At 47.4% G+C, this 14,811-nt stretch overlaps 8 protein-coding genes across 8 annotated transcripts; 3 read left to right on the plus strand and 5 right to left on the minus strand.

The window, feature by feature from the left end:
* Positions 1-202: 202 nt before the first annotated feature.
* F5147DRAFT_686369 (DNA glycosylase) lies at positions 203-1,916 on the minus strand. The gene is made up of 4 exons (XM_041436749.1): positions 1,386-1,916; positions 909-1,329; positions 685-855; positions 203-626 (listed from the first exon to the last, which is right to left on the minus strand). The coding sequence occupies exons 1-4, from the start codon at positions 1,808-1,810 to the stop codon at positions 288-290; spliced, it is 1,356 nt and encodes a 451-aa protein (XP_041294920.1). The 5' UTR covers positions 1,811-1,916; the 3' UTR covers positions 203-287.
* A 39-nt stretch (positions 1,917-1,955) lies between these two features.
* On the plus strand, positions 1,956-4,307 carry F5147DRAFT_686373 (nitrogen permease regulator 2-domain-containing protein). The gene is made up of 7 exons (XM_041436750.1): positions 1,956-2,577; positions 2,628-2,867; positions 2,914-2,944; positions 2,967-3,012; positions 3,062-3,198; positions 3,245-3,390; positions 3,439-4,307. The coding sequence occupies exons 1-7, from the start codon at positions 2,032-2,034 to the stop codon at positions 4,186-4,188; spliced, it is 1,896 nt and encodes a 631-aa protein (XP_041294921.1). The 5' UTR covers positions 1,956-2,031; the 3' UTR covers positions 4,189-4,307.
* On the minus strand, positions 4,308-5,841 carry F5147DRAFT_686376 (RNA 3'-terminal phosphate cyclase/enolpyruvate transferase). Its single transcript, XM_041436751.1, has 8 exons — positions 5,688-5,841; positions 5,561-5,632; positions 5,332-5,507; positions 5,216-5,287; positions 5,041-5,165; positions 4,860-4,985; positions 4,565-4,810; positions 4,308-4,517 (listed from the first exon to the last, which is right to left on the minus strand). Exons 1-8 carry the CDS (start codon positions 5,818-5,820, stop codon positions 4,382-4,384), a joined length of 1,086 nt encoding a protein of 361 aa, XP_041294922.1. The 5' UTR covers positions 5,821-5,841; the 3' UTR covers positions 4,308-4,381.
* Positions 5,842-5,865: 24 nt separating this feature from the next.
* F5147DRAFT_686379 (uncharacterized protein) lies at positions 5,866-7,694 on the plus strand. The gene is made up of 8 exons (XM_041436752.1): positions 5,866-6,065; positions 6,118-6,281; positions 6,339-6,419; positions 6,478-6,650; positions 6,700-6,876; positions 6,926-7,090; positions 7,140-7,359; positions 7,406-7,694. Exons 1-8 carry the CDS (start codon positions 5,937-5,939, stop codon positions 7,593-7,595), a joined length of 1,299 nt encoding a protein of 432 aa, XP_041294923.1. The 5' UTR covers positions 5,866-5,936; the 3' UTR covers positions 7,596-7,694.
* A 110-nt stretch (positions 7,695-7,804) lies between these two features.
* Positions 7,805-9,376, plus strand: F5147DRAFT_686382 (uncharacterized protein). Its single transcript, XM_041436753.1, has 7 exons — positions 7,805-7,944; positions 7,999-8,027; positions 8,085-8,348; positions 8,401-8,573; positions 8,632-8,773; positions 8,828-8,955; positions 9,008-9,376. Exons 1-7 carry the CDS (start codon positions 7,878-7,880, stop codon positions 9,180-9,182), a joined length of 978 nt encoding a protein of 325 aa, XP_041294924.1. The 5' UTR covers positions 7,805-7,877; the 3' UTR covers positions 9,183-9,376.
* F5147DRAFT_686388 (uncharacterized protein) lies at positions 9,377-10,761 on the minus strand (the record flags this gene model as incomplete). Its single annotated transcript, XM_041436754.1, has 5 exons — positions 10,461-10,761; positions 10,379-10,401; positions 10,291-10,326; positions 9,664-10,235; positions 9,377-9,613 (listed from the first exon to the last, which is right to left on the minus strand). Coding segments are annotated over exons 1-5 (874 nt in total), but the record flags the coding sequence as incomplete, so codon positions are not given.
* Positions 10,762-10,872: 111 nt separating this feature from the next.
* On the minus strand, positions 10,873-12,482 carry F5147DRAFT_686391 (uncharacterized protein). The gene is made up of 9 exons (XM_041436755.1): positions 12,126-12,482; positions 12,015-12,072; positions 11,862-11,954; positions 11,752-11,811; positions 11,654-11,703; positions 11,552-11,603; positions 11,292-11,504; positions 11,144-11,233; positions 10,873-11,094 (listed from the first exon to the last, which is right to left on the minus strand). Exons 1-9 carry the CDS (start codon positions 12,374-12,376, stop codon positions 11,059-11,061), a joined length of 903 nt encoding a protein of 300 aa, XP_041294926.1. The 5' UTR covers positions 12,377-12,482; the 3' UTR covers positions 10,873-11,058.
* A 797-nt stretch (positions 12,483-13,279) lies between these two features.
* Positions 13,280-14,800, minus strand: F5147DRAFT_573086 (uncharacterized protein; the record flags this gene model as incomplete). Its single annotated transcript, XM_041431135.1, has 7 exons — positions 13,280-13,769; positions 13,821-13,970; positions 14,028-14,159; positions 14,208-14,314; positions 14,367-14,438; positions 14,499-14,563; positions 14,638-14,800. The coding sequence occupies 7 exons, from the start codon at positions 14,798-14,800 to the stop codon at positions 13,280-13,282; spliced, it is 1,179 nt and encodes a 392-aa protein (XP_041294927.1).
* Between the last annotated feature and the right edge of the window lie 11 nt (positions 14,801-14,811).

The following is a 14,811-nucleotide window of genomic DNA, read 5'->3' on the forward strand; positions in this document are numbered from 1 at the left end:
TCTTCACCGCAGCTTTTTAGACAGTGCCCGTTCTGCCATTATTCAGGGAGAATGACGGCGATTCGGTAATGCGAAGAGTACTTCGGATAGGATTATGAACGCACGCATCTTATCTGTGTGGTGTAGTGGGTGTCAGACCTCTCCAACATCTCGTCCTTATCATCTTCGTTACGGTTTGCCACTTAGTGTTTGCATGTATGAATGCGATTTCGGATACATACCATGTGCGTGCTCATCGCACCATACTTTATAAGAAACAGATGTGAATAAACACTCAAGTACATCTATCAACATCTCCTCTTCACTCGCCTACTAGTGTGCGAGTTTGCGTCTTCTTCAACCGAACTTATCACATCCGAGTCATCCTTGAGCGAACTCGGGACATCGTGCGCGACAGCGACAGCAACAGCAGTAGCGGCAGCGGCTATAGCAGCCACAGCAGCGCCCATCAACATGACTTTTTTCTGCATCTCAACCTCGTTCTGAGTCTCGCTATGTTTTCGTTTGGATGACGACGACGATGTCAATGCTGAGGCACCCACATTCATGATAGATGTGGCAGGCGTCGGGGGTTCACGTTCAATGCCGAACGAAGAGAAGGCTTTCAAATCCGCGGTAAAAAGCACCTAAGGAAAAGAGAATGAACAACTTGAAAAAGGAAGACAACTTCAAATAGATACGTGCAGTATGGGCCCAGCCGGCATATCCACCCCAAATATCGGCAAGCTTAGTGGCCACTTCATTGTAGATTCGAGGGGTCATGGCACTTTTTCCTTTGGAGCCGCCTACGGTACGTAGTCCGTAATGCTTGATAGCAATCTGGTGAACGTGAGTGTCCACTGGAATTACTTCTTTCTAGGATGGCATATATTCAGGATCAGATACAAGAGTAACCGGGCTTGACTGACTTTGTCCAAGCTCATGAGAAGAACGCAGTCTGCTACCTTGCGTCCAACGCCGACGAACTTCAGAAGTTCTTCACGAGCAACTTCGGTGCTCATGCCTCTCAATCCCGTCAACCACTCCTCACATTTCTCTCGTGACTCGGAGTTGGATATCGAGGAACCGTGAGTATCCACAAGCATTTTCGCAGTGCGCTGAATATAATCAGCACGGTAGCCAAACCCCAAACCCCGAAGAGTGGACTTGACGTCAGGAGCTGCAAGGAGTGAGGGCGGGGGAAAGGAGTGATACGCTGCGGAACCTTGAGAATCACTTTCATTGAGCTCGGGAGGTGGCAAGGAAATCAGGGAAGGAGAGTACTGTTTGCAAAGAGCGTGCACCATCTTGGTAATCCGGGGAATGTTATTGTTTGAAGAGCAGATAAAACTGACATGACGAAAACTTGTCAAGCCTCTGAGCCAGTTCAGAAGTAGACCACGCACGATACTAGGTTCTCCCAAGGATCTTGTCTCAATACTCGGATCCCAGAAAAGCGAGATTTAAGTTTATTAAAGACCTGATCTCGGTCACTCCACTGGTCGTAAAGCTTCAGCAAGTCGACGTCGAGCTGAAAATAGTCCTTGAGCCAAATCAATGTTTCTTCGTCGCGAGCTGCCTCCTGTTCTGCAGAGAGATGCTCGCCCGGAAAAACAGAGCGATAGAAAAGATAGTCAGAAGACTGTCTTAAGCATACTACGCGGTCCCTCAGGCACAGACGGTACTCGTGAGTAGGAGATGTGCCAGGGGACGAAGGTAAGGGGTAACATGTCCAACGAAATGACTGGCCGCATTTCAAAACAACTGCTAAGGAGAGCTGTACGTCTGACAGTGGCAGGGCACGAAACCCAGCAAGAACTGGGGAGGCCATAATCAAAGTCGCTAGAAAGCTAAGCGGATTGTATTCTTTGTCCTGGAAGTCAAGCGTCAGAGTACGACCGAGGCAACTCTCAAGGCGAACACGAGTGTGTGATTAGTAAATTCTAAATCCCCCCGGGCCTACTAGACGCGGGTCACGGCCAACTTGTCATCACGAATATTATTCACAGCCACTACCATATGTACTATTCGCTTCATCACTAACTCAGCTATATGCCTTCAGAAGGAGATACGTTTCTTCCCAGAATACAAAGCGTGTTCTACGCCGTATTCGATTTACAGAAGGGGCCCAAAATTGTGTATCAGGTTCCAGAAGGTCTCATCGCGGGATCGATAGCTAATCAAAACTCTAACCATTCGGTCACCTCTTCCCCTTCGCCGTCGATAGGTGCGGTCATCTTGGAACCAGACATAACGCCTTCGCGAAGGTCAAGCCCTTCTGTTAATTCTCATGGTGGTCGGCGTGCGAGTTCTCTCAACGTCCCGTCGCCTCATCATCGTTCTTCTTCGTCCAGTCGTGTTCTGTTTAATTTCGATGACATCTCAAAGTATGTGATACCTCCTGGAGAGCTTTGTGGGCGGCTGGTTATATGCGCCACCCGGAAATACCGTATCATTGGCTTTCCTGTTCTACTTCCTGGCAATTACCAGCGGAACTACTTCCAGTACAACGTCTGCTTTGTCTTCGAACGGTCTGCGGATTTAAGTTGCTATGAACCAATAGTTCGCAAGGTCAGCCGTGTACTGACGGCCTGCGAGGTTAGCTCTTTACCTTACACGAAAAAAACCCTGTATTTATGAAATTTTAGGAAGAGTCATTTTTCCTCTCAAAATCATCGCCAGCCATGCATGCCATCCTCGAGCAGCTATACGAGGATCTGAACTCTTATTCTGAAACATCGATTCCAATTGATGCCTTCAACTCAATAGAGCTGAAGATCTTTCCTTTTTATCCTAATCCACCACCAGTAAAAGATTGGCAGGTGCCTCTGGCTCTTATCAACTTGTCCAAGCGCATAGAAGATAATTGGGATCTAACGATGAGCAAGGTAGGCCGGATTTGTTTATAGACCGACTGTCTTGACATGCATTAAGGTGTGCAGACATATTGATGGTGTGAATCACTGTCAGTCGCATTGCACACCTAGCCGACTGTGATATAGAGCTTACCCGTCAAGCAATATCTCACTTACTGTAAGATATTTCACTCCGACCTTCGATCCCGTCCTCATCAGTCTCGCAGTTACTATCAAGTTATCATGATTATCGACATTTTCCAGTACTCCAATATGTACACTCTTCGTAAGAATGTGCAGTGGCTTGCAGACGAGTGCCATGTCAAGGACGAATGTGGGCCATATGTCACAAAGCACGCACCCGGTCTGTGCATCCCTTCCACAGAAATGCCTAACTCACCTGTGAGCAGGAAGAGTGGTACCGGATTGGCCGAAACTTCTGCACTTATATTCGCGGCTCAAGTCGGGAAAAACGGTGCTGGATTGGATGGAGACCTACAATGTCTATGAACTTGGCATTGACGTTCGACGTTTCACAAGTTTCGGGGTGATCAAGGTATTTCCTAGCAATTGTTCTATGTTCTCGAATTTGAAGTCCTTTCAGGAGTTTCTACGACGAGTTCATCGTTGGCCAATCTTACTTCCTGTGGATGTACCGTCACCAACTCGCAGAAGAAGGCAAAGCCTCTCATCTTCCGCATCGAACGCAAGTCCTACGAGTTCTTCTGCTCCAATCGGGGAGACCCCTCGATTTAGTGGCCGTCCCGATGCGTCTGGTTTTGCACCTATGCTTGGTTCTCCCATAAACCAGACGGAGGTCACACGAGCCCAACAACGAACGAGCGCAGCAGAAAAGGTTCTCGAGCAGCTACGTTTCAAAACACTCCCGCGGGCTGGACCCAATCCTATTATGCGACAACCTCCTCTTTCCCCAGAAGGCTCGGAGCGCAATCACGAGCGCCGTAGCCGTGTCCTGTCTGATACCCGAAGACACTCAACTTATCAACAGCCCACGAGTCATGTGCCACCACCATCTAGTGTTACTGGGAGTCAAAGCATTGCACACCGCAATTCATCGGAATCCCAGAACGCCTTCCCTGCAAGACCACGACTATCACGGTCCCCTTCTACTTCTCGTACTCGCCCCCTAAATTCACAAGGCTCTTCGGGTCCAATGAATGTTCCTCCACCCCCTGAATTATTGCCACTTCTCGATGGAGATCATCATACAGATGAACTTTGTACGCGCTTCGAAGTCGGGTGGCCTCAATTACAGCAATGGCTAGTGGCTATTGGAGGTGGCAAAGGCGATGGAGATGGAAATTTCGGGAGAGTGTCCATTATTTATCGTTGATATGCGTCTGCCATACGAATACGACGTGCTTTGGTAATCTCGGTGATGCGTTATTTTTGCTTTTTTATCATGACGGAATCCTAAATGAAATTCTAGGTGAATTTTGTTGGGAGTTTCGTATGAGTGATCGATCAATCTATCCATTGCATGGTATTATAAAGCATGAATACATATACTTTTACTGAACAGCTTGCTACGCCAGTGACCGGTTCACATTCACGTAGCCAGTTCCAAGACACGAGTAAAGTAACTCAGTGTTGGAGGAATCTACCGGTGTAATATTGAAGACGGTGCCGAAGAAGATCTTGATATCACGGAGAAATTGAACGCTGTCATGATGTGAGCCATAGAACCAGGAGAGTTGATCATCGCGCACGTTCTAACGGAGGGCTCTCCCATTCTACATTGACCAATATCTTCACTACCTAGAACCATCATCAACAGGACTAGAGACTGGTGTTTTCTATCAACACATCCTCCATGTCTGATCTCTGACAAAAGGGCTCTAGTTGCCAACAGAGCTATATCTTCAGGGGCTTCACCTGGTGAGGATGCAGCTTCAGAACAATGTATGGCAGACGTGGTGGACTCCGCAAGTAAGCTGAGTGCATATCCCGGCGACCTTCATGCAGAATTAGTAGAGTGGAAATATGTTCAATTAGCCCACATACTTTCCACTTTCATCTCCTTTGTAAACATCGGAGTACAGGTAAATGTCGGGAATGAAACGGTTGAGAACCGAACGTGATGCGTCGATCATACGATTAGAGAACTGCGGATTAACACGGACGGAATGCCTGGGAGAATACTTCAGTGTGGAATGCCTTTCATGAAAAGGTAATATGAACGCACGCAATGCCTCGAATTCGTTTTATCTTTCCAGGATCAACAAAGTTCACAGTTTTCACTTCTTTAACAATAGGACAGAGGAACTGTACTTCCCCTCCGCCTTCTGGAGGAGCACCACGTCTCTTTATCTGTACAAGCATATGAAGGCGCAATTTCACAGATCGAACAATTGGCTCACCCGAAGCTCCAACCCATCAGAGATACCGAAAAGTTGGAGATGTGGTAGTGTCACGGTACGGATGAGGTCAACCTAACGCCGTTAGGAGGCATTTATTTAAACAGGATTTGGCTTACAGAAAGATCATTATCATCCGTTGTTATGCCTCGCAAGGTCAGCTGAAACGGCTTCTTTGAGAAGGGCGCGATCATGACCAGTGGTTCCAAAAAATAACCTATTGAACGTGACAATGGACAATCATGAGTAACAGGACCGCCAGACACGACTCCTGGTTTGAGAAGTACAGCGGTACCTTGAAGGCATATAAGTGAGTTCCAGCGAAATGGACAGTAAAGTAGATCGTACCGGTCACTGAGATTTCAATGACGGACCCATTGGTGACTTTTTCCAGAAGCCGCAGGAGGCTGACTTCGTAGTCTGGGCGATGGCATTACTCGTCAAGAAACGCCAGACTGCAAAGAACTGAACATACCTCTCAAACCAGGATCCTTATCCTCAGAACGTATTTTATCAATTCGAACATGCTTTCCGGTGAGAATGGAGAGTACTAGACGTTGTCGCAAATATTGGTGTCCACTGAAGTTCACCAATGATCTTGACTCCATGGATGTAAACCTCGAAGAGACTTTTACATTACATAAGGAAATATTGATCGCGTCAATCCGCTGCTACTACTGCTGGCAGAACAAACATATAGCTCCACTCCCTTTCACTCCCCTCAATGGCCACGGAAATACATGTGAATGGTGCAGCGACTTCAAGCGACTGGCAAGATCGATATTACCATGTTGACCAGATCCTTGATAGACCTGGCCCCCGAACTGATCCATCATTCCTGGCAGGGGATGAGGTGAGCATCTCACAAATGTCAAGACAACTCAGTTTTGAAACATGCTCTTAAGGTGAAGGACTTTTTGCGGAACAAGTGCAAGATTCTTGTCATCGGCGCAGGTGGTTTAGGATGCGAGATACTCGCCAATCTTGCTCTGACTGGGTTCAAGGATATCCATCTCATCGACATGGACACTATCGACATCAGCAATCTCAATCGTCAATTCCTCTTCAGGTACGTCACATTTATGAAATGGAGTGTATGTGCGGCCTAGGGATCAATTTCCTTAAGACCTGCAGACGTTGGAAGACCAAAGGCCATCGTTGCTGCAGAGTATGTGATGAAACGGGTGCCGGGAGTCAAGGTCACACCGTAAGTCAGCAATTTCTTGCGCGCCGTGCGTATCATCTCTGATATACAAGGCATGCAGGTACTACGGCAAGATACAAGACAAGGACGACGATTATTATATGCAGTTTAACCTCGTCATCTGTGGTCTAGATTCTGTGGAAGCACGTCGATGGATAAATGCCACTCTCGTTAACCTAGTGGATTCTGAGAACCCTGAAAGTTTGAAGCCCCTCATAGACGGTGGTACCGAAGGTGAGTATGTGTCTTTTACCTTCTGCGCGACCTTAATAGCTGTGAGAAGGTTTTAAGGGGCAAGCTCGAGTCATCCTTCCGACTGTATCATCATGCTATGAGTGTTCGCTTGATATGCTCAACAAGCCAACCACCTTCCCTATCTGCACCATCGCGAACACGCCCCGTCTCCCTGAGCACTGTATAGAATGGGCCTCTGTGCTTGAATGGCCTCGCGTGCGCGGAGGTCAGTCACGCTGCACGTCCCATTTTTCTTCTATTTCACATGAAAGCAGATGAGAAACTCGACACTGATGATCCTGAGCACATCGGGTGGTTGTATTCAATTGCTGTTGCTCGTGCAAAGGAATTCAAGATTGAAGGCGTGACCTGGTCACTTACACAGGGTGTTGTCAAGAACGTCATCCCTGCAATTGCATCCACTAATGCCATCATCGCTGGTATGTAAGCACCCACTCTACTTGATCTATCTGATGGTAGTGTTCGCAGCTTCATGTTGCAACGAAGCCTTCAAGATTGCAACAAGTTCAGCGGCTTATCTGAATAACTACTTCATGCTCATTGGGACCGAAGGAGTGTATTCGTACACCTTTGAGCATGAAAAGCGCGATCATTGCCCTGTTTGCGGAGGTGAAGCCCTGGAGATGTCCATAAGTCGAGATTGGACTGTCGAGCAGCTCATTGAACTGTTGACTGAGAAGCAGACCATGTATGTATTCATTCGTCATTGACATCCATGGCTCACTCTGGTGTAGTCAGATTAAGAAACCTTCTCTTGCGACACCGGAAAAGCCGATATATTTCCAACAACCACCCCAGCTGGAAGAATCTACGCGCCCGAACTTAGAGAAGAAAGTCTCTGAACTTGTCCCTGATGGTGGAGAAGTTGTGGTCACTGCTTCGAGTTTACCTTTCAGCTTGTCGCTCATCGTCACTTACACGTGAACAAGTTGAAGGTACAGTATCTTACATTTCTCCATGGTTATCCGCAATGTAGCAGTAGACATTTGAATGCACGCATTATCACGGTTTGTTTACGAGTAATCCTACCTCCAAGTCAGGCTTGTGGTTGTGCCGTCATAGACAGGCAGTTGCGAAAGAATTTCAAAGAAAACATAATGTCAGCGCCCGCGATGTGCTGACATTGCGATTACGTAACATTCTTGGTCTTCGAGTGAACTTCATCGACATTGTTGCTTATATCCTAACGTCCATTCACCGAATAAGATGCCCAAGGCAGATATCAACAAGGCTGGTTGGGAACAAAGTGAATTCCCCATTCTTTGTGAAACATGTGCGCTGTCATTTTTCAAACCTGACTAGACCAGAAACTAACGCGCTTGACCAGGTCTGGGACCTAACCCGTTCATCCGAATGGTCAGTGTTGAGTCCCATAACCAACACAAAATACTGACCGCCTGGCTTGGTGATTAGTCGAAACAAGAGTTCGGTCGCTCGTGTGGCACATGTGCTCGTCCATTCACGGTTTTCCGATGGAACCCAGGCTCCGGTGCACGGTACAAAACTACTGTGATATGCCAGACGTGCGCCAAAGTGAAAAATGTCTGCCAAACGTGTCTTCTTGACCTTGAGTACGGACTACCTACTCAAGTTCGAGACACCGCCCTTGCCATTCAGAACGAAGCACCAACCAGTGACATCAACCGGGAGTACTATGCGCAGAACATGGAGAACAAGGTGCGTTGATGTCTAGCATACGCCCACGTGCATTTTGTTAAGTCATACTCAGATGGAGGACGGAAATCAATCCCTGATGCAAGTCGGGACGCGGGCTACATCTGCTGGGAAGGAAATGCTGAAGCAGCTAGCTCGGACAAACCCATATTATAAGCGCAATCGCCCACACATTTGCTCCTTCTTTGTAAAAGGAGAGTGTAACAGAGGAGACGAGTGCCCGTTCCGGTGAGCTCACATAAAATGTCCTTCTCGCTTCAATTCCTAATAACGCTTGCTTCACCAGACATGAAAAACCTGTTGAAAATGCGCTTTCCCACCAAAATATTCAGGATAGATATCATGGTAACAATGACCCAGTTGCACGAAAAATATTGGCCAATCATTCGGAGGCGCAAGGTCTGAAGCCACCAGAAGACGAGAATGTTGTGAGTGAGGTTTCCCCTCTCTCTGGTGCTGTATTTGAAGGTTCGGCACAACAGACTTCTCTATTCCTTTCCTCTCTCCCTGCCTCTGCTACAGAACTTAGCATACGGACTGATGTCATTAATTCATTACCTCAAATACCGTCGTCACAGTTGCGGTCGGTCGTCCACGTCGCAAAATCACGGTGCGCCAGGGTCTATCTTTCAGTGGTGTTTCAAAGCTAAAACCTATTCTAGATGTGCATTCATCAACTTCAAAGACCGAGATTCTGCTGAGAGGGCAGCAGAAGCTTGGGCGAATGGCCTGGACATGGATAGCGAACGAGTCCATGTGAAGTGGGGAAGGAGCAAGGGTCCTTCCAAGTCGGCAACGCCTACCGCGGGACCATCAGCAGTTCCTGCACCTGCGTGAGCCTTTTATCCTTGCAGGAAGGAATGCGTCCATCAGATGACATGAACCGTGCCTGTATCATTCCATCTTGCGATCTTATACTACTTTGACTAGGCTTGTTATTATTTACTCTATTTGTAGTTGGAGTGTATGATATACATTATTCGTATTGACTGCGATCAAACTGCAATGATGTACATATGCATACGTATTGCATTCGACATTAGGCTAGCCTAGAGTGACATTAAGTAAACAGAATTGAACGAATAAAAAGAGTGATGTAAAACCAATAATCCTTAGTGCCTGTAGCTTTCAGCATCCAACTACTCGTGATGGATCACATCACCTCACAAGCAAGCCACCGAAACCCATGAACAAGAGCCAAGCTGCATACTCCGCGAAACCAATACCAACATACAGAGAACGTCCGAAGTTGACTAGAGCAGGACCAGCTGAAATCAAGGTTTGGTAATATTGCTGCTAAGGTCCACAGTCAACGTACGGCAAATACCGGCGATCCCCCAGCCAATCCCAAATATCACTGAACCAAGTATGAGCCTCCAGTCTATTTTTGGGGAGGTCGGGATATTCCATTTGCCACCAAGCTTGGGTTGCTCTACACGTACATACCAATAGAGCAGGGTAGCTAGAGGCAGAGCACTTCCTGCAACGAACGCCAGGGTCGGGTCAAATGCCGAGGACAACGGTAACGCCAAGAATGTCAATACTTTGTGTGGATCGACCATATTGCCAAGGAAGAGGGAGAACGCGAAAGCCAACGATGTCAGGAAGCTTGCCAGATAGCGAAGAATGGACTTTGGAATGTTTGGCACAAGATTAGCACAAGAATGTATTTGTCGGCTCACGAGTTTTGAACTGTTGTCAGTGCCATTCTTGATGGTCAAGCACGTGTAAACAAGCCACAGGGTCCCAAGGGAAAGAATTGCGCCCAGAAATTGTCGTCCCTGGTTATCGAAGGTCCAATCCAAGGATCCAGATGTTCCAAGAGCGCCATGAGCGAAGTGGGTTGTAGCTACAGCAATTGCGAAGAATGTGGTTGTTGCCACCAGGGAACTTTGAATACATTGAATCTACAGACACCGAGATTCTAAGCGAGTTCAAAGCATACCGGAGAGAAAATCGGGACAAGCCACAAATCATATGGCTTGAGAAATAATCAGACGCATGCGCGTGACAGGAATATCGAGGAAGCAAACCCTGAGGTGCATCCGTTGGCTAACTATGGACCAATTGCGGAATGAATGATTACACCTTCGGATAAAAAAATGCTAAACATACCCTGGTCCCAATACCGACGAGCAATCCAGAAAACACCATTTGGAGAAGCGAAGACACAGTGCGGGGCTCCGAGGTGTCCGCATTACCGATGATACCGACTGCAATACCACCCAGAACCAGACCTACGATGGAAGCCATCGCTGCTTTATCTCCTCGAAGTGAGCGGTGAACAAAGCCAGAGACCCCAAGAACAGATCCATTTAGCACCAGAAGAGAATGAACGGACAGCGCAATGCCAATCCCCCCTAAGAGGCCTTGCAGGGGCTTGGGACGGGACTCTGTGATCTCAGACTGATGGAGCAACATAGGGATTGTTGTACTTCAGGTAGAGAGCAGTCCCTCAGAACTCCCGACAGGTCACGTGACAATGTTAATTAGCACCTCCCAACTTCCGAAGTTCCGGCAAATATGGCTTTGACTTTCTTCACGTGTTCACTGATGTGCGTGACGGTACCGAGAAACCTATCGAGCGTCAAATAGCAAGATAATAACCATCCTTTATACAAACTGGCAACAAAGTCGGTGTAACTACGTGTAAATCTATGTCCAAGAAGAGATACAAAAATGGAATGCATAGCTACATTCTCGTCCAGGAAAATCACGGTAGCAATGAAGTAAGGGATGGAATCAAACTCTGAGGAGACGGTCAAAGACGATTTACACCAGGAAAAAAATGATCATACCGAAATGTCTGAAGCAGATATCGGGCATGCGAAACTAGCGGGAATGCTCACCACCGGGTAAACCACGAAAAATAAGACGCGTAATCCAACCTGAACAATGAAAACACAAGTGAGAACTCCATAGATAACATTTTGTGAGTGCACGGACCGTGATGTCAAGATCGATTGTAATATCTTGCACTGCTCCACCACCTACACCACATTTTGTAGCGAGATCAGTTAAGATTTGTGTGCTTGAAGTCATGTTTGTACTGAATTCCAGCGAAAATGGGAAGGTGAAGTTGGTTTGCGAGTTAGAATTGAAGGTAATGTCAGTTTCCTGGCCAGTTCCGACAAGAGTATTGTTGATTGGGTAATATGCCTGATGAATTGTAAGCGATAAAATGAGGCGAACAGGGTTCGGCCTACATCAACGTTTATGGACTTGAAAGATACGCCAAAGTAATTTGGGTTGTCAACACTGTAGTTCCGGTAATGAAATGGATTAGACAAAGTGCACGATCAGCGTACGTTAGATTAACGCCCAGGTTGACGATAATGCTTCCCGAGTTCAGTTGAACCTGATAAAAATGAGAAACGTACACAAACACCAAGAAAGGCTGCCTTACCGCATTTTGAGTGGTAGACGGCCCTACATTACCAACAATAGCATCCGGAGGACGGACCCACTGCAAGAACATTTGAGTATATCGTTGACATTTCCCTTTGCAGGGCTTACCATAAGCAGTGCAAGCAGTATGCTGACAATGAGAAAGACAGCAATCATCATTGTGCAACAGCAGAACCTCCCTATGCAGCTAACTCGGCTGCCCTAGAAGTGGCACTCAGGTTCCAACGCGTCACCAAATAAGTGAGACATTGAGTTACTCACCCTTGTCCATAGACCAGCAGTGTTCTCACCTCTCCAGGTCTTGAAATCCTGAGATTGGCTTGTGAAATGGAATCAGATAGGTCAGGGAGCCTCAAAGAGCTGGCGACTCACCCTCCATTTTTTTTCGCATAGTTTGGCTGCTCATAAGGGTTCATCATTTCCTGTGCTGCTGGAGCATACGACGTAGCGGCAACTTGTGGGCTCCCATTGGGGTCGTCTCTGTACTCGCCCGTTGTGTGGGGATCATAGCCGCCTTGGTCGTACGCCTGGTGTGGTTGCCTGGTATCGTATGATGCATCACCATACTGCTGGTTGTGACTGCCTTGTTGCTGCTCAGAATACGGGTCTCTGTATTGAGACATGGTAGATGAATGATGTGCGAGATGGCAGAAGTAGAGTTGCTGCGGGACTCACGAGAGCCGAATTATAGCTGTGCAACTTGTGACAATTGCACAGTTTCAAAGTGGTGCAAGGGGACGAAATTGGTATCACGACCAAATTTAAACAATTAATAGAATGCAGAATATAATTTCACGCTTTAGGAAGGTGTGCCGCGATGCCGGGTGTATGTATCGTTTGAAATTCAAGGGTTCTGCTCAATAAACTTTAAATCTATGGATTCTAATGAGAATAAACTTACACTTTTGCCTTTTTAGGACTACCCCACCCGGGCTCCAGCACCGTTCGATACTACCCGCTCCTGCAGGACTTGTACTTGAGCTTCACGGATCCCTCGCATATTTCGCACCCTTACCTTGAGTTTCTATAGGCACTGGTTTGGATGAGCTAAATCTCTGAGCCTGACACTATCACTCGCCACAGGAACAGCAGTGCCTCCAAGTTATCCGATCAACGTACGACGGACAACTGGCATCCAATGCGAAAGTCCCTTCAAGGAATTTCATTCCCAAATCCTTCGGTACCTGTACCATCTCGTCGGACAGTAGGATCCATAGATTTTGGAAGGAGCTACGCACGGCAAAGGTAATCAGTCATCGTAGCGAATGTCTGTTGATATGTTCTTTTTAGTCAGCTCGATTCCTATATACTGGTACAGCAGCTGCAACAACTGAGTGTAAATATTCTTCTTCAGTCGATTACTTCTTGTTGTCTTGTTTTGCAGTGCTTGATACTGACATATGATATCATCCATGATATTCCGTTGACCTACTTACGTACTTAACCGAGAGTCCCACAACACAATTGCAAGTGGACACTGCATTCATTGCATATTCGATCAAGAGGATTGTATGATAAAGTCAAGGTCACCCAAATCCACTGGTACTCCCTGAAACGAATGGCATCCTATGTCTTCCAGACGAGGTCCCCGGGACGTTCGAGGATGTCACAGCCACTGCACCTGCACCAGAGTTCGAATGTCCGTGCGAAGATGGTTGTATGAAACGGTTGGATTGGAGTGAGCGCATTTGATCGGAGGTCTGGCCAGTGAAGTGTGTGCCGCTAGCGCGATGAGGAGTTTGCGGAACCGCGAATGAGCGTTGCTGAGGTCGATGTTGTGTCGTTTGCGGTCCAGCAGTCTGGGGGTTCGACGCCATTGTGGTCCTTGTATCCGTCTGGCTCATTGCAGGTCTGAAGCGACCTCGAGGCCCGGGTACTGGAGGGGGTGGAGGTGGCATAGAATGATGTCCTTGATCCCCGGACGCCAATCGCAGATGCCGGGTAGGTGCCGATTGTTCGTGAGAGAGTTGAGGGGCTTGCATGCGTGGTCCCTGTTCACCGTTGTACGCATATTGTCTGATATATAACATTGAAGCCAACGAGTGGGAAAATTATAGATGGTCTTACTCTACAAAACGACTCGTGCCAGGTCGTTCCGGTTGACGGCTCTGGCTGGGAATTCGTCCCTGATCTTGACGGGTGAAATGTGGTTGCTCCCCGGGCGGCAGTGTCATTCGATTTGGTCCGATTGGGGTGACGATAGATCTAGGGCTGGAGCTTGCCTTGAAACTGGCAGCGTGGTTAGATCCAAAATAAATGCAGTCTTTCACCTACTCATGGACATCAGCCATCGGACGCTTGCCATTCGCGTTGGAGAAAGATGAGGGTTCCTGAGCATGAGCGGGGTCCAAGCCAGAAGTACGCTGGCGTAGGTGCTCCACTTCTCGCTGCAAACTATCTACTTCTCTGTTCCCAGTGAGGATAAGCGGTGTTATGAACTGTGAGTCTACGGACTTTCTAAGAGCCTTTCTCTCCGCTCGAATACGCTCGCATGTCTGGCTTAGCTGGAAACAAGCTTGCCGGTAGTAGCGAATGAGACCAGCGAATGTGTCTTGTTGAAACTGATGCAGATTGAGGCCTAAATGATAGCAAGACTACGTCAAGAAGACTCACTTTTACAGCACTTGCTATCGAATCTAGTGAATAAGGGAGAGGTCTAAACCAATCTGACATCGGAGGCTCCAGCTATAATTCCCCAAAACATAAGCCAGACATCTCCCTAGACACATAAGTAGTAAAACATACATCTCGGTGTAGGGGAACCAGCTGGATGTTTTGGGCGTTACATCGCGCACAGCTCTGATCTGGCTCTCATTGGGTAATCAAAAAGTCAATACAAGTTCACAATGCACAAGATTTGAAGGCGGGGGAGAAAGCGTCTTACTGAGATGATTGTTGCAAACAACATGACCACATTCTGTGATCCAAAATGGAACGGGTGGTCCGCGATCGCTTGATGTGAACGGGAGTTGGCATGTGGAGCAGTGGACAAAGTCCCAGAAGTCAAACTCTGTTTCCTGCATGACTTGCTCGTTTGTGTTGGACATGATACAAAGAG

The sequence above is a fragment of the Suillus discolor genome (genome assembly GCF_016758755.1).
Source record: "Suillus discolor strain FC423 chromosome Unknown F5147scaffold_17, whole genome shotgun sequence".
In the NCBI taxonomy this organism is placed as follows: domain Eukaryota; kingdom Fungi; phylum Basidiomycota; class Agaricomycetes; order Boletales; family Suillaceae; genus Suillus; species Suillus discolor.

Excerpts from the sequence above, each read along its gene's own strand:
- F5147DRAFT_686369 (XM_041436749.1), bottom strand. The coding sequence starts at position 1,810 with ATGGCCTCCCCAGTTCTTGCTGGGTTTCGTGCCCTGCCACTGTCAGAC. Across the intron at positions 1,330-1,385 it reads CCTTGGGAGAACCTAGTATC|TTTTATCTGCTCTTCAAACA; the intron begins GTGCGTGGTCTA and ends TCGTCATGTCAG. Across the intron at positions 627-684 it reads ATGCCGGCTGGGCCCATACT|GTGCTTTTTACCGCGGATTT; the intron begins GCACGTATCTAT and ends TCTTTTCCTTAG.
- F5147DRAFT_686373 (XM_041436750.1), top strand. The coding sequence starts at position 2,032 with ATGCCTTCAGAAGGAGATACGTTTCTTCCCAGAATACAAAGCGTGTTC. Across the intron at positions 2,868-2,913 it reads GGGATCTAACGATGAGCAAG|GTGTGCAGACATATTGATGG; the intron begins GTAGGCCGGATT and ends ACATGCATTAAG. Across the intron at positions 3,199-3,244 it reads TGTCACAAAGCACGCACCCG|GAAGAGTGGTACCGGATTGG; the intron begins GTCTGTGCATCC and ends ACCTGTGAGCAG.
- F5147DRAFT_686376 (XM_041436751.1), bottom strand. The coding sequence starts at position 5,820 with ATGGAGTCAAGATCATTGGTGAACTTCAGTGGACACCAATATTTGCGA. Across the intron at positions 5,166-5,215 it reads CTGATGGGTTGGAGCTTCGG|ATAAAGAGACGTGGTGCTCC; the intron begins GTGAGCCAATTG and ends ATGCTTGTACAG. Across the intron at positions 4,811-4,859 it reads AAAGGAGATGAAAGTGGAAA|GTCGCCGGGATATGCACTCA; the intron begins GTATGTGGGCTA and ends TTCTGCATGAAG.
- F5147DRAFT_686379 (XM_041436752.1), top strand. The coding sequence starts at position 5,937 with ATGGCCACGGAAATACATGTGAATGGTGCAGCGACTTCAAGCGACTGG. Across the intron at positions 6,066-6,117 it reads CATTCCTGGCAGGGGATGAG|GTGAAGGACTTTTTGCGGAA; the intron begins GTGAGCATCTCA and ends CATGCTCTTAAG. Across the intron at positions 6,651-6,699 it reads CATAGACGGTGGTACCGAAG|GTTTTAAGGGGCAAGCTCGA; the intron begins GTGAGTATGTGT and ends AGCTGTGAGAAG.
- F5147DRAFT_686382 (XM_041436753.1), top strand. The coding sequence starts at position 7,878 with ATGCCCAAGGCAGATATCAACAAGGCTGGTTGGGAACAAAGTGAATTC. Across the intron at positions 7,945-7,998 it reads CCCCATTCTTTGTGAAACAT|GTCTGGGACCTAACCCGTTC; the intron begins GTGCGCTGTCAT and ends GCGCTTGACCAG. Across the intron at positions 8,956-9,007 it reads GTCCACGTCGCAAAATCACG|ATGTGCATTCATCAACTTCA; the intron begins GTGCGCCAGGGT and ends AACCTATTCTAG.
- F5147DRAFT_686391 (XM_041436755.1), bottom strand. The coding sequence starts at position 12,376 with ATGTCTCAATACAGAGACCCGTATTCTGAGCAGCAACAAGGCAGTCAC. Across the intron at positions 11,812-11,861 it reads TACTGCTTGCACTGCTTATG|TGGGTCCGTCCTCCGGATGC; the intron begins GTAAGCCCTGCA and ends ATGTTCTTGCAG. Across the intron at positions 11,095-11,143 it reads TATCTGCTTCAGACATTTCG|AGTTTGATTCCATCCCTTAC; the intron begins GTATGATCATTT and ends CCGTCTCCTCAG.